Here is a 15,986-nt window from a genome sequence, read left to right as displayed (position 1 = left end):
ATGACGAATGTCGTCTACATATCTAGCCCACATGATAATATTTGGAAAATTGTTATTATTGATTTTTGTATGTTCTAAGTTATCTTAATAAATATTAGCCAAAATTCCTGATGAAGGTGATCCCATCGCCAGTCCATTCTGTTGATATATAATTTTGTCGAAAACAAAGAAGTTATTGTTGATGACCAGGTTTAGAAGCTGAATGAAATCTTGTATTTCTAGTTTGCTATGAGAACTATGTTTACTTAGATTATTTTCTATGATTTTTGGAAGTTTAGAAATTGGTATGCTCGGGTACATATTTTCTGTATCAAAGGAGTGGAGGGAGTGGTTAAGTTGTAGGTTTAATACCTTTAATTTCTCAATCAGTTCAGTAGTGTTTCTAATGGATTTGTTGGAGAGAAAGTGATAATTTTTTGTTAGGAAATTTTGAATGAATTGGGATGCTTTGTAGAGTGGACTGGGTCTGTAGTTGATAATGGGTCGGATAGGAATATTAGATTTGTGAATTTTTGGAAGGGCTTTGACTGTAGGAAGGCCTGGATTCATGGTTATCAGTTTAGATTTTTCATGGTCTGTAAAAAGAAAAGTTAAGTTCTTTAAATTTTGCTTTAGTTGCCTCTGGATTTTTTGGGTAGGATCTTTCTTGATTATTTTAAATGTGTTGTTGTTGAAAAATTCTTTAGTTCATCATTCAACGATTCTAATGTTTCTAGTAACTTCCACACATTGCTTCCAACGTCTAACTTGGCTGTTTCTCCTTCAGGTTCAAATTGAAGTGGGAATTCATCTCTAACTACATCACGATCTTATATGATCAAAGTAAACTTCCCTGGAACCACCTAATATCTAAAGGAACAAATGTCATTCACATAGACAGCATACAACTGCAAAAATTCACTTATCCCGGATGCACACAGACTGAATTATGTAACGAACAGCCGGAATTTTAAGAATTTTATATCACACCAATTGTATCATAATTTTATCGTACTTCATGTATCACCACATTAATTGTATGTTATTTTATAATGAGTTAAAATGTGTTTTAGATGTTTTAGGAATATATATCTTGTTTTAATTTGTGCTCAAGGCTGATGATGGCACATAGATGCCGAAACTAGTACCATTTGACTATTTGACATGTGATTAAATCACAATAAAATGTCATTACTGTAATCCCACTTCAATACGGAACCAATGAAATTCATAACTGTAAGTAGAATTAATGTAACAATACTTTTTGTGTAAAACATTTTTCTGCGAACAGATAAATTGGAAGAAAATGTTTGCGATGGTGGCCATTTTGTTTTTCATGTGCAACACTGAAATTATGTTTCTTCAAGGCCAAAGGAAGAGAATGATGCTACTACTAAACTTGCATCATCATGAAACCTAGGGGGGCCTGTTTTTTGTACACTTGACAGGGGACTATTCCCATCCTGCTCGCAGCAGTCCAGGTCCACAAAATTTCTTGGTGGGCATATACTTGTAACATGCTACTGAGGCAGTCGTCTACTAAATCCCCCTGTGGGTGGGGGCGGTAGAATAATACCCACGGTAACCCCTGCCTGTCGTAAGAGGCGACTAAAAGGGGCCTCAGGGGCTCTGAACTTTGGAGCGTGGGTTGGCGACGATGGGGCCCTCAGCTGAGTCCTGGCATTGCTTCCACTTACTTGTGCCAGGCTCCTCACTTTTATCTATCCTATCCGACCTCGCTTGGTCAACTCTTGTTCTTTTCCGACCCCGACGCTATTAGGCTTACGAGGGCTAGGGAGTCTTTCATTTTAACGCCCTTCGTGGCCCTTGTCTTCCTTTGGCCGATACCTTCATTTATCGAAGTGTCGGATCCCTTCCATTGTTCCCTCTGATTAGTGTTATATAGAGGATGGTTGCCTAGTTGTACTTCCTCTTAAATCAATAATCACCACCACCACCACCACCTCGTCCACTAAACCAATTATTTCCTTGACTGCTTCTCATAGTATTTTGTCAACATTGTCTTGAAATGCTGTCCTGATTGTAGACACGGGAGCACATTTTAGGGGATAAACCAGACTAGGCCATATATATTAATTAATTTAATTAATTAATGAGAGTTTCTGGTCAGGTTTCAGTAATGCAGAACTACATAATGGGACACATTCTTCCAAATATTTAAAATGACTGATTTTTCATTGAGAACAATTTCATCACAGAAACTTACACCAAGATATTTTATGGGTGTTGAATGATCTGTGAAAGACTGATATAACAAATTGTTTGCAGATGTTACGTCCAGACAAGCAAGACTCCCTTTCTTCACAAAAATTAAATCTTAGATATATTTACTTTAATCCTTTCCCACCCACATTTTCATTTGCTTATCCCCAGGTGTCAACCTATTATTTAGGAAAAATTGAAGCAGTGTGCATTGTTTCAGAAAAAAGTTAAATATAATAAAAACTGTCGATTGCAATTTATTCAAATTTTCAATAATATTAGAAAACGTTCCATCAAACGTGTTTTTCGGTTCATTGAGTCATAAGGTTGTTGGTTCAAACCTTTTCCCACACCCCTATTGGTGATATTCAACACAGAGGTAGGCTGTATTTGTCTCATCTCATATATTGTTAAAAATGAAGCCATGTTTTCCAGTGTTGACTTAGTTAAATGTAACAAAGGCTTTTCAGTCTGTCAAACACACAGCAAATACAATGTAAATTAAAACATTATAAATATATCTGTAAAACACGCACTAACATACAAAGAATGACATGTTTCGTTCTACATGAACATCCTCGGATTCTATCAAATCACTTAAAAACAAGCTTATATATGTACAGTATTGTTTATGTAGCGCAAACTTGTCAATGATAGAGAGATTAGTGATAACATGAAACAGTAATGACAAAAACAAAATATATACAATTATTAATATAATGAAAAACTTACGTACTTATCTAGACTGCCGATGTTAAGTCCGTTGTCACCAATCACTAGTGTAGGAAGTGTTCAAAAGGATACACAAGGAATGCATTACGCTTGAATTCTCAGAATATTATTTTCGTATTTCTCAGTAATCATTTATACCCCTTTCCTGTCCCTCATTTAAGTATATTTCGAGTTTTCACACTCCGAACGCAGTTGTGTGCTTCCAGTACCGGTAAAATAGGCACCTGTGAAGTGGTATATCTTGCGGAGTTGTTGTCTTACTTCGTCACATGATCAGACTTCCATGCAAGTATGCGAGTTCTTTTATATTTGTTTTCGCGGCAAAGTTTTGACAAACTCCGTTTTCTTCGTTTCATTGTGAATACTTTGTACGTGACTGTTGAAGAAGTATTTATTACTATTTTGGTTGCCAAATTTACATATATTGCTCTTCTAGGATATATGCTAATCGTGTGTTACGAAATGCAAAATGTTTGAAATAATGAAGCGATTTCTTGTACAGAAAATACGTGTGATGACATTTCAGTGACTAGTGACGCCAGTAATAAACCAAAAATAGTTCAAAAATTTAGGGAGGAATACTCGAAAGAATGGCTCTGTTTACTGCGTTTATCAAAATCTCATTCACGCGTGTTTTGTAGTGTTTGTAGCCGCGATTTTTCAGATGCGCATGATGAGGAAGAGAAAATCTGAATTCCGTGCTAATATGAACTCCGTACTGTTACTGTAAGTGCTCTGTTGGTGCAGAGAATGCACATGATATAAAAAAAAAGAAGCATGTCACCAGTATACGTTTACCAAACGGGTACTACAAGCTGCTAAGGGAGCAACTACAGTACTCAACAAAAGAACTGATCCTTCAACCTCCACTCAGATATGTACTGCAGATCACCTGTTACTTTAGCAGGTAAGAATCATACACTCTTTATATGCCAGTCTTTGAATATCTTACATCTGATTGAATCGTATGTTGTTCATTGATTTTTCAATTGTGTGCACTTAAGATCTTGGGGGAAAAAATTTTTTTACGGCCGCCGCCGCTGCCCCTCCCCCCAAGGTGCCCTAACGGCTGCATTACGAATTGCCTTTCTTGATAGTTGGCATCTCTGGACATGTAAAGAGAATAGAAGAAAAAGGAATACCAAACCAAATTATTAAAATGAAGTTAGGGGAGACCTAGAACAAGTTGGATCGATTCAATAAAGAGGAGTGCAAGAGGAAGAGGAATGGTGGTTGGAAACAGAAAAGTGGAGGAGGCCCATAAATGCCCCGACCCAACAGGAGCTGGATAAGGGTGAGGAGGATGATGGGATAGCTACATCATCCTCAAACAACAAAGCCTGTAACCGCCTGTGGGTGGGGGACGCAGATGAATACATCCACGGTACCCCCTGCCTGTTATTGGAGGCGACTAAAAGGGACGACCTAGGTGCGGAAATGGATTGTGACTTTGGTACTATGTTTTGTACCGTTTGTGGATGGGAGAGGCTGAATACCGCCACAAATAATCCCTGCCTGTCATAGAAGGGACTAACAGGGTCATGTGGCCATCTGTCCCCTCTTTACTTTTTATTTTTTCTTGAGGGTTAGTTGTAGACCCAATCAAAATTTGATGTGCATGCTCTTGGGGATAGGCCTCTTACGTGTGCGATTACACTAAAAAACCCACATGGTATACCCCAGTCCAGTCAGTTGGGAACGCCATGTACTCAGCAGTAGGATCTGCCTGACAGCGCAAGTGCCTGCACAGCTGAATGCCAGAAGTTTTTTTTTTTGTTGTCTATATTTAATACTCTGTATACTTTGTGGAGTACTTGCTGTTGTGGGTGATGTAAGGAAGGGAATCCTAGTGCTCATCGCCTCGGTCATCCCGTATTAGGCATCATCTAACATCGGACCCCAAGCAATACCTCTTCTTCTGATCAAATTTTGCCAAATCGATCTCCTCTCGCCGATTCCATTCAGTATCTTTTCATTTGTGATTCGATCTATCCATCTCACCTCCATCGTTCTTCTGTAACATCACATTTCAAAAGCTTCTATTCTCTATCTTTCTGAGCTAGTTATTGTCCATATTTCACTTCCGTACAATGCCACGCTCCATGCAAAAGTCTTCAGAAACATCTTTCTAATTCCTATATCAATGTTTGAAGTGAGCACATTTATTTTCTTAAGAGAGCTCTTCCTTGCTTGTGCTAATCTGCATTTTATGTCCTCCTTACTTCTGCCATATTAGTTATTTTACTACCCAAGTAACAATATTCATCTACTTCCTTTAAGACTTCATTTCCTAATTTAATATTTCCTGCGTCACCTGCCTTCGTTCAACTGCACTCCATTACTTTTGTTTTGGACTTACTTATTTCCATCTTGTACTCCTTACCCAAGACTTTGTCCATACCATTCAGCAACTTCTCGAGATCTTCTGCAGTCTCAGATAAAATAACAATATCATCGGCAAATCTCAAGGTTTTGATTTCCTCTCCTTGGATTGTGATTCCCTTTCCAAATTCCTCTTTGATTTCCTATATTGCCTGTTCTGTGTAAACATTGAAAAGGAAGGGGGACAAATTGCAGCCTTGCCTCACTCCTTTCTAGATTGCTGCTTCTTTTTCAAAGCCCTCGATTCTTATTACTGCAGACTGATTTTTATACAGATTGTAGATAATTCTTCGTTCTTGGTATCTGATCACCTTCAGAATCTTACATAGCTTGGTCCAATCGGCATTATCGAATGCATTTTCTAGATCTACGAATGCCATGTACGTGGGCTTGTCCTTCTTGATTCGATCCTCTAAGATCAAACGTAAAGTCAGGATTGCTTCACGTTTTCCTACATTTCTTGTAAAGCCAAACTGATCTTCTCCCAACTCAGATTCAACTTGTTTTTCCATTCTTCTGTAAACAATATGTGTTAAAACTTTGCAGGCATGATATACTAAACTAGTGGTGCGATCGTTTTCACACCTGTCAGCACTGGCTTTCTTGGTAATAGGTATAACAACATTCTGCCGAAAATCGGATGGGACTTCTCCTGTCTCATACATCTTACACACTAAATGGAATAACCTTGCCATGCTGGTTTCTCCTAAGGCAGTCAGTAATTCAGAGGGAATGTCATCAATTCCAGGTGCCTTGTTCCTATTTAAGTCGCTCATAGCTCTGTCAAACTCTGACCTTAATATTGGGTCTCCCATTTCATCAGCATCAACAGCCTCTTCTTGTCCCAGAACCAAATTATCTGCATCTTCACCTTGAGACAACTGTTGGATATGTTCCTGCCATCTTTCTGCTTTGTCTTCTTTCCCTAGAAGTGGCTTTCCATCTGACCTCTTAATATTCATACACCTAGATTTCCTTTCTCCAAAGGTTTCCTTGATTTTCCTGTTCGCAGCATCTACCTTTCCCAGGACCATACAACCTTCAACATCCTTGCACTGCTCCTTCAGCCAGTCTTCCTTAGCTACCTTGCACTTTCTATCCACTTCATTCTTTAATCGTCTGTATTCTTTTCTGCCCTCTTCATATCTAGCATTCTTGTATTTTCGTCGTTCATCAATCAGGTCTAGTATCTCCTGAGTTATCCACTGATTCTTAGTTGATCTTTTCTTCCTTCCTGACATTTCTTCAGCAGCCCTGCTGACTTAATTTTTCATGACTGTCCACTCTTCCTCTATTGTGTTTCCTTCAGCCTTTTCATTTAGTTCTTTTGCAACATGTTCCTTGAAACAATCCCTCACACTCTTTTCTTTCAACTTGTCTAGATCCCATCTTTTTGCATTCTTTCCTTTCTTCAATTTCTTCAGCTTCAGATGGCTCTTCATGACCAACAAGTTGTGGTCAGAGTCCACGTCTGCTCCTGGGAAAGTTTTGCCATCCAACACCTGGTTTCTGATCTCTTCCTAATCATAATGAATATAATGAATATATATATTGGCAATTAGCAGTCGTCCATCTGTACTAATTTCTATTGTACAATTTTATGCCTCTCCTTCCTTCCGCCAATTAATTAACCCCTTTGCCCTGCCTACCTCTATTGCACACTAGTACAACATTGCCCCAGCTGATGCTCTAAATTCTTACAGTAATACCTCCTATTATTCCACTATCCTCCCCCCACCGTCCTTGCCTATTCCTCCACCCCCTTACCCTCGACATCAAATGTTCAGTTGCCTCCCCAGGGAAAGCAGTATTCTAACCGCAGGTAACCTCTTACGTGTTTTCGGTGTGAAGGATGAAGACATATTTCTACATCTTGTTCCACTCCTCATTCGGGAAATGGGTCTCGACCACGCTAATCGGCAATAAGCGGATCTCGGGTCCTAGTCTGCCGCAATATTACCATGTTACTACTGCAGAATGGTACCACTGTTGGGCTACTAGATACTGGAGCCAACGTCATTGATAAGTTACACCTTTTTTCAATAAATAAATTTTACCTGGAACTTGAAGTTTCTTCTTCCATGGCTCGTTGTGCTTCTGCTTCAAACCATCCTCTAAATTTACTGAGCATTGTGGAACTTAATCTCATAATTCAACATATCGCTTGGCCCTATCGATTCCATATTGTTAAAGATTTGCCATTCACGGTCATTTTTGGATAAGACTACTTTTCTCACACAAGGGTTAATTTATGATACTGTTAACTTATCAATATTGTTTCATTTCGACCATACCATCAAGATCCCTTTAGTGGAGCACATGCAGTACCCATGTTCTAACATTTCCTATTTCATACATACATACATACATACATACATACATACATACATACATTATCATTATAGATTGTTATGCCTTTCAGCATTCAGTCTGCAAGCCTCTGTGAATTTACTAAACGTCGCCACAAGCCTCTATTTGCAACTAGTGCTGTGGCCTCATTTAGTTCTATACCTCTTATCTTTAAATTGTTAGAAACTGAGTCTAACCATTGTCGTCCTGGTCTACCTCTACTTCTCTTACCCTCCATAACAGAGTCCATTAATCTCCTAGGTAACCTATCCTCCTCCATTCGCCTCACATGACCCACCACTGAAGCAGGTTTATGCGTACAGCTTCATCCGTCGAGTTCATTCCTAAATCAGCCCTTATCGCCTCATTCCAAGTACCCTCCTGCCATTGTTTCCACCTGTTTGTACCAGCAATCATTCTCGCTACTTTCATGTCTGTTTCTTCTAACTTATGAATAAGATATCCTGAGTCCTCCCAGCTTCACTCCCGTAAAGCAATGTTGGTCTGAAAACAGACCGATGTAAAGATAGTTTAGTCTGGGAGCTGACTTCCTTCTTACAGAATACTGTTGATCGCAATTGCGAGCTCACTGCATTAGCTTTATAACACATTGATTCAATCTCACTTTCTGTATTACCACCCTGGGAGAACACACAACCTAAATACTTGAAATTATCTACCTGTTCTAGCTTTGTATCACCAATCTGACATTCAGTTCTGTTGAATTTCTTACCTACTGACATCAATCTAATCTTTGAAAGGCTAATTTTCATACCATACTCATTGCACCTATTTTCAAGTTCCAAGATATTAGACTGCAGCCTTTCGGCACAATCTGCCATTACAACCAAGTCGTCAGCATAGGCCAGACTGCTAAGTACATTTCCACCTAACTGAATCCCTCCCTGCCATTTTATACCTTTTAGCAGATGATCCATGTAAACTACTAACAGTGACAGATTACAACCTTGTCTAACCCCTGTAAGTACCCTGAACCAAGAACTCATTCTACCGTCAATTCTGACTGAAGCCCAATATCAACATAAATGCCTTTCATTGATTTTAATAATCTACCTTAATTCCATAGTCCCCCAGTATGGCGAACATCTTTTCTCATGGTACCCTGTCATATGCTTTCTCTAGATCTACGAAACATAAACACAACTGCCTATTCCTGTCTTAGCATTTTTCAATTACCTGGCACATACTGAAAATCTGAACCTGACAGCCTCTATGTGGTCTGAAACCACACTGGTTTTCATCCAACTTCCTCAACGATTGACTGCACCCTCCCTTCCATGATGTCAGTGAAAACTTTGCCTGGTATACTAATCAGCGAGATACCTCGGTTGTTGTTGCAATCGTGTTCCCTTGCTTATAGATAGGTGCAATTACTGCTTTTGTCCAATCTGTAGCTACATTACCAACACTCCATGCTAATCTTACTACTCTATGAAGCCATTTCATCCCTGCCTTCCCACTATACTTCACCATTTCAGGTCTAATTTCATCTATTCCTGCTGCTTTATGACAATGGAGTTTATTTACCATCCTTTCCACTTCCTCAAGTGTAATTTCACCAACATCATTTTCCTCCTCCCCATGAGCTTGGCTGTTCGCAACACCATCAGGAAAATTTCCTTTTACGTTGAGAAGATGTTCAAAATATTCCTTCCACCTCTCCAGTGATTCCCTGGGATCTACTATGAGTTCACCTGAATTACTCAAAACACTGTTCATTTCCTTCTTCCCTCTCTTCCTAAGATTCTTTATCACTGTCCAGAAAGGTTTCCCTGCTGCTTGACGTAGCCTTTCCAGGTTATTACCAAAATCTTCCCATAACTTCTTTTTGGATGCAACAGTTATTTGTTTCGCTATGTTTCCTTCATCTACGTACAAATCCCTGTCTGCCTCGGCCCTTGTTTGGAGCCATTTCTAATAAGCCTTCTTTTTACGTTTGCAAGCTGCTCTCACTTCATCATTCCAGCAAGATGTTCGCCTTTTCCCATCTTTATACACAGTTGTTCCTAGGCATTCCCTTGCTGTTTCTACTACAGCATCCGTGTATGCCACCCATTCTCTTTCTATATCCTGAACCTGCTTACAGTCTACTGTTCAAAACTTCCCACTAATCATATCCATGTACTTCTGTCTAATTTCCTCGTCCTGGAGATTTTCTACCTTTATTCGTTTGCAGACAGATTTCACTTTCTCTACCCTAGGCCTAGAGATACTTAGTTCATTACAGATCAGATAGTGGTCTATATCATCGAAAAATCCCGGGAAAACTTGTATATTCCTAACAGATTTCCTGAATTCGAAGTCTGTTAAGATATAGTCTATTATGGATCTGGTACCCCTAGCCTCCCATGTGTAGCGGTGAATAGCCTTATGCTTGAAGAATGTATTGGTAACTGCTAAACCCATACTAACACAAAGTCGAGCAAATGCTTCCCATTCCTATTAGCTTTCATATCTTCCCCCCATTTACCAATCACCCTTTCATATCCTTCAGTTCTATTTCCAACTCTCGCATTGAAATCGCTCATTAGCACTATTCTGTCCTTGCTATTGACCCTGACCACAATGTCACTCAATTCTTCATAAAACTTGTCAACTTCGTCCTCATCTGCACCCTCACATGGTGAATACACTGAGACAGTTCTCGTCGTACTAATAATAATAATAATAATAATAATAATAATAATAATCGTATAGCCTCAGCTACCGTGTGCAAACAATTTCAATTTGACGCCATCTGGCTGTCTGCTCGTCAATTTCGACGTTCCGTTTTACTCTAGGCCCACTAGGTGGCTGACCAAGTAAACCGAAACTCTCTTGGGTGTCTGTGGCTGAGATTTAATGAATTTTGTCGGGTAAACACCAAATGTGTCACCAGAGATCTTTTACATGCCGATATCGTACAACATGGAGTGTCGAATGGACTTTCTTCCGCCCTTAAAAAATCCGACTACCTCTGCCGGGTTTGAACCCGCTATCTTGGGATCCGGAGGCCGACACTCTACCACTGATCCTCCAACTGACACATCCACCCACATCATTTGCTCATTTACATGCCTAACAGAAACTATGCTGCGTGCAATGGTATTCCTGATAAACAGCCCTACCCCATACTCTGCCCTTCCCTTTCTAACACCCATCAAGTACACTTTATAATCTCCTATCTCTTCCTCGTTATCTCCCCTTACCCAAATATCACTTTCTCCTAGCACACCCAGATGCATCCTCTTAGCTGACTCAGGCAGTTCTACTTTCTTTCTTCCATAAGCCCCATTAATAGTGAGAGCTCCCCATCGAATTCCATCGAATTAAATTTCTTGGACACATTTTGTCCAGCCAAGGTATCTCTGTTGACCCTGGAGCGTGTCGCTGCTATAAATCGTATTCCTCCCCCAGAAATATTAGACAGCTTCGTTCCTTTTTTTGGCATGACTGCATTTTATAAGTAGTTTATTCCCTCTTATTTCCAAATCACTGAACCGCTCAATTATTTAAAATGTAAAGGCATAAAATTTCTGTGGTCAGAACCACAGCAGTCTGCTTTTGATTACTTAATATCACTCCTTGTACATGCTCCTATTTTACAGTTTCCAGATTTTACACTTCCCTTTGAAGTTCACACTGACGCTTCAAGCATCGCCATAGGAAGTGCTCTCCATCAAGTTAAGAATGGTAATATTTTACCCATACCGTTTTTCAGTCATCTTCTCTCTCCTGCTGAGTGACAATATTCCTCTTATGAGCGTGAAGCCCTAGCTTTAATTTTGACACTAGAACATTTTTCTAATTTTTTAGAGCATAAAAAGTTCGTATCAATCAAGCTCTTGCCTGGCTGTTAAATCATGCCCCAAAAATTGGACGTACCGGTCGCTGGCTCTTGCTCCTTGCCAGATTCAAATTTTCATAGACATTCTCTAACACTACATATTTTCTTTTTCATTCTAGATATCCCATATTACACAATCAAATGTCAACAGCTCGCAACTGGTTAAATCTTACCAACTTATTTAAGGGAGGTTCTGCCTATTCCATATTACACAATCAAATGTCAACAGGTTGCAACTAGTTAAATCATACCAACTTATTTAAGGGAGGTTCTGCCTGTTCCATATTACACAATCAAATGTCAACAGCTCGCAACAAGTTAAATTATACCAACTTATTTAAGCAAGGTTCTGTCCTAACCATGAATGCAATACTCATATGAAGACAACACATCAATGGACGGCAAGAACTTCCACACCAGTGTCCATCAGTTTTTAAAGTGGAACAATTTCAGCCCTGTTTTACTGAATGTGACACTGTCACTGATTTGAAACTGTGTTTTATCACAGACTCCGTTCAAAAATTTGACTAATTTGTGTATATCTGTCTGACATAGCAGATGCTATACAGTTTTCTCACCAAATGGTAACAAGTGCTATTGTGATTATTAACACAACATTAATAAAGATAGCCCTCTCCATTTTTCATCATGATAATCATAAACAATGGGATATTTTATTACCATCTTCACCTCCCTTAAATAAGTTAGTATAGTTTAACTAGTTGTGAGCTGTTGACATTTGATTGTGTAATATGGAATATGCAGATGGGGTTTAACATTAACATTATTAACGTGCATTTTGAATCAATAATGCTCTGTGTAAACCGCTGCAACCAGTATGTGAAGGTGTGAAAGTGAATCTTTAACGGACTCTGATATGTGATGAGGACGTTAACATGTGTTATCACCATAATGTAGAACATTACATACCTTAAATAGTGTAATATTTTAAATTTAATGTATTGCTATCTTGATATATTTATGTTTATAATATATTTAACAGCTGAAGATGATCCCAACAGAGAATCAAAACTAGTCTTCCATTCATAATGTACTTTTAAACCTCAATACATATAGTAAAAACTATACAAGTATTGATTAGATGGAGAATCCCAAACCTACAATTGTAAACTATAAACGGTATTGCTGCTGCTGCTGGTTCAGCAGTATTACCATCACTATATGGAGACTATTTTGTTCTGTATTATTGCTCAGAAAGTGTGGCAGTTACAGAGCGACAATTACAGTGAGCTATTAGGAGAGTGGAGCAGTAAACCTTAAAACATGGCTTTTGGTTTTCAACTGTAAAGACCTCTGTTGTTCACTTGTGTCGGAAGCACACTCTTCACCCCAAACTTGAGCTTTAATTGGGGGGGATTGCTCTTCCTATAGTTGACACCAATTCATCTCCGTTTCAAAAGTCAGCCAAATGCGCTATGAAATTTAATATTTCGAAGTCTCTTAGCGGCTCTACTTGGGGTCAGACCACACGGTGCTCTTGTGATTTTTTTAAGGCACGTGTTTTATCCAGGTTAGATTACAGCAGTGCAGCATGTGAATCAGCAGGACAAAGTGTCCTTGGTCCTTGTGAAACTGAATAGCATCCACCACAGCAGAGTTAGGTTGGCAACTGGAGTATTCCATGCAAGTCCTATTGCTTGCTTGCTTGCTTGCTTGCTTGCTTGCTCGCTGTATCTGGTGTGCCACCTTTGTACATTGGGCACCAACAAATATTTTTGTCCTATGCTGCAAATTTGCAACAGATGCCACTTCACACAAGCTATCCGTGTGTATTTGACAATGCAAACTGTCGGCTGTACACTGCTTATCCACAAGCAACACAGCTGGTTGGTATATACTTGGATAGCATTTACAGATCGCTTGATGTACCTTGAGTTCTATGTCATGTTAGATGACCAATAAGGTACCTCCATGGTTAATGCAATGATCTGAAATAATCCTGGATCTGCACACGGGCCTAAAAGTGAACACAGACCTCTCCCTTTTTCATAGGCTCTTTCTTTCCGCTGTTGGCCGGTATTCAGATTCATTCGTTATTTACACGGATGGTTCAAGGCAAGAAGCTAAAGTAGCCTGTGTATTCTTTGTTGATATTAAGAGGTTTCTTTTCTCACCAGAAGAAACCTATAGTGTGTACACAGCAGAACTCTATGCTATCTTTGAAGCTCTGCGGTACGCGCTGTCCAATGAACACCGACACTTCATCAGTACCATCTTCCTCATCCTATGAGATGACGAACAGTCAGCAGATTTGTCGTCCATTTCATGAGGTATAGTGGCCTGTTTTATCGCGTATGAAAGTGAGTTTTCTATCTGCTTAAAATTTTTATTTTATTGTTAACTATGACTCTATTGACTTCTGTTTTTGTTAGTTTTATATATTTTAATGTGTTTTATTAAATTGAATATGTATGTTGATTAAATCTTGCACATCTTTTTTCTTTCTTTCTTTCAGAAAATTTAGGTGATCCAGAATTCCAGCTCATTGTAGAGAATGTTATGGGCTCATATCCAAAAGTAAGTATTAGTTTATAAGTTGAATGTAGGTACAGTAACTTCACTTTGAAATGATTTTTTCACGGTTATAGTACAAAGTAGAACCTTTCAATTGAGAACTTTTCACAGTCATCGTTTTCACTTGATAAGAGGGATTGACTGTTTACAAAAATACATGTGTGGAAAACTGACAAGTTGCTCTTAAAAAATTATTGTGGTCTTTGAAGTATTGTTTAAATTTCATATACTGTATATACATTTTTGTATTCCAAGTATTTTCATTTTAAGTCTTCCTTGTGGACTAGGAAGGAAAAGAAGAGCATTTCAATACGGAGTGAGTGAGCAGCGCCTGGTAGGTCACTAAACAAAGATTTAATAACTAACATAAACTGAACAAGAGGCAGCGTGATTTGGGTCACATGCTATCAGCTTCCATTCAAGAGATAGTGGGTTCGAACTCCACTGTCGATAGCCCTGAAGATAGTTTTCCTTGGCTTCCCATTTTCACATCAGGCAAGTGCTGGGGTTTTACCTTAAGTCTTAGAGGGCAGAATTTAATGTATTAAATCCCATAACAGGTTGTCCGTGAGTGGAATTTAATGTGTATTAACCTGTTAGAAATCCACTGTTGTCGGCACAAGTAGTTATCAAAAAACTCTACAGATGGCAGTAAACAACACTTTCTTAGGTCTGACTGAAAGGAGAATCCCTGCCTTTTTACAAGCTGTGAGAGACTATCATGTTCAGTCAAGCGTGCGTCGTCAGTTTTGAGACAGGCTTTTTGTGATTTATGTAGCTATTTTACAACATGGTTAGTAAGAAGAGAGTCAGTGGGCAATAGGTTGCTTCAATTTTGGACTCCACAGATCTAGATGCAAGTGATTTTTCATTTGAAGAGTCCGAAGACAGAAACTGAAGAAGTAAGACCTCTCAGTGCAAGAGGAACTCCAGTGCTGTGGAGAACGAAACAGCTGATGTAAGGACTGGCATGAGTACTTAGACCCAGGACCATCATGTACAATTCCGTTATATAATAATCACACCTGCCAACTATTCCGGTTTTTCCATAAAAGGTACGGATTTTTTGTGTGTTTTACGGTTGTACGGATGATCAATTTCATTGTACGGATTTTGAATATCCGCGCTTGGTTTTTCTTTCTGCGGTCAAATCGGATTTGTTTGACTTTCAGTAGTAGCTGGTAATACAAGATGCAGTGTTTGAAATTCAACTGGTAAATGTATCGATAACCACATTATCGATTATCACCGTGCTTTTGTCACCTGTTCGACCTCAGCTCTACTTCATTCATTGAGATGTTCCCAAACAAGTGGCAGGCTGCGATTTTGAAGAAAAGAAATCCATGAAAAGTAGCAGGCTGTGAATTTATATAAAACAACTGCAGTACCTGCGTCAACCTTCATAGCAGCTGAAAGGCTTTGTTTGTGTGCATGTGTAACATTGGCAGTATTTCTGAAACTCGTGGTATTGTGTGACGAATTTCTAAGTGATTTAGTATTTTTAGTGGTGTTTGTAATGAGTTACTAAGAAACGATATTATCAGTCTTTTCGTGAGGCATATTCTGCTTATTTTCCTTGTTTTTTACGATCACAGAAAGTGTTCCCAGTGTTAAGTGAAAACAGATTTGCACTCGTCAAAATGTAAATTCGTGTATTTAATTTCAGGGTTGGTCATAACATATACAGTAAAACCTTGATGCATCGTCTATCGGTGGGGCATGGGGAAAATGACGATGAATGCAGGAAAATTATAAATTCGGGCATCATAAAAATAGGAGGAAAGCAAAATAATAAAATACGGGTACATTGTTGGGACATTTTTGTTAGGTAAATTTATTATTATTATTATTATTATTATTATTATTATTATTATTATTATTATAAGAACAACAATAATGGCGCGTGGCCTCCGGAACCGGGTGCAGGACTTTCGAGTTG

The 15,986-nt window shown here is 38.8% G+C and overlaps 1 protein-coding gene across 1 annotated transcript in view; it reads left to right on the top strand.

Annotated features, from left to right (window-relative positions):
• Positions 1 to 15,986, top strand: part of LOC136876416 (uncharacterized) — a 574,260-nt gene that overhangs the window by 268,714 nt on the left and 289,560 nt on the right. The window contains exon 13 of the mRNA XM_067150371.2: positions 13,989 to 14,050. Coding sequence (XP_067006472.2) covers positions 13,989 to 14,050 — 62 coding nt within the window. The remainder of the gene's footprint in view (positions 1 to 13,988; positions 14,051 to 15,986) is intronic.

This window comes from Anabrus simplex, chromosome 6, assembly GCF_040414725.1.
Source record: "Anabrus simplex isolate iqAnaSimp1 chromosome 6, ASM4041472v1, whole genome shotgun sequence".
Classification (NCBI taxonomy): domain Eukaryota; kingdom Metazoa; phylum Arthropoda; class Insecta; order Orthoptera; family Tettigoniidae; genus Anabrus; species Anabrus simplex.
This window is presented reverse-complemented; position numbering and strand designations above follow the sequence as displayed.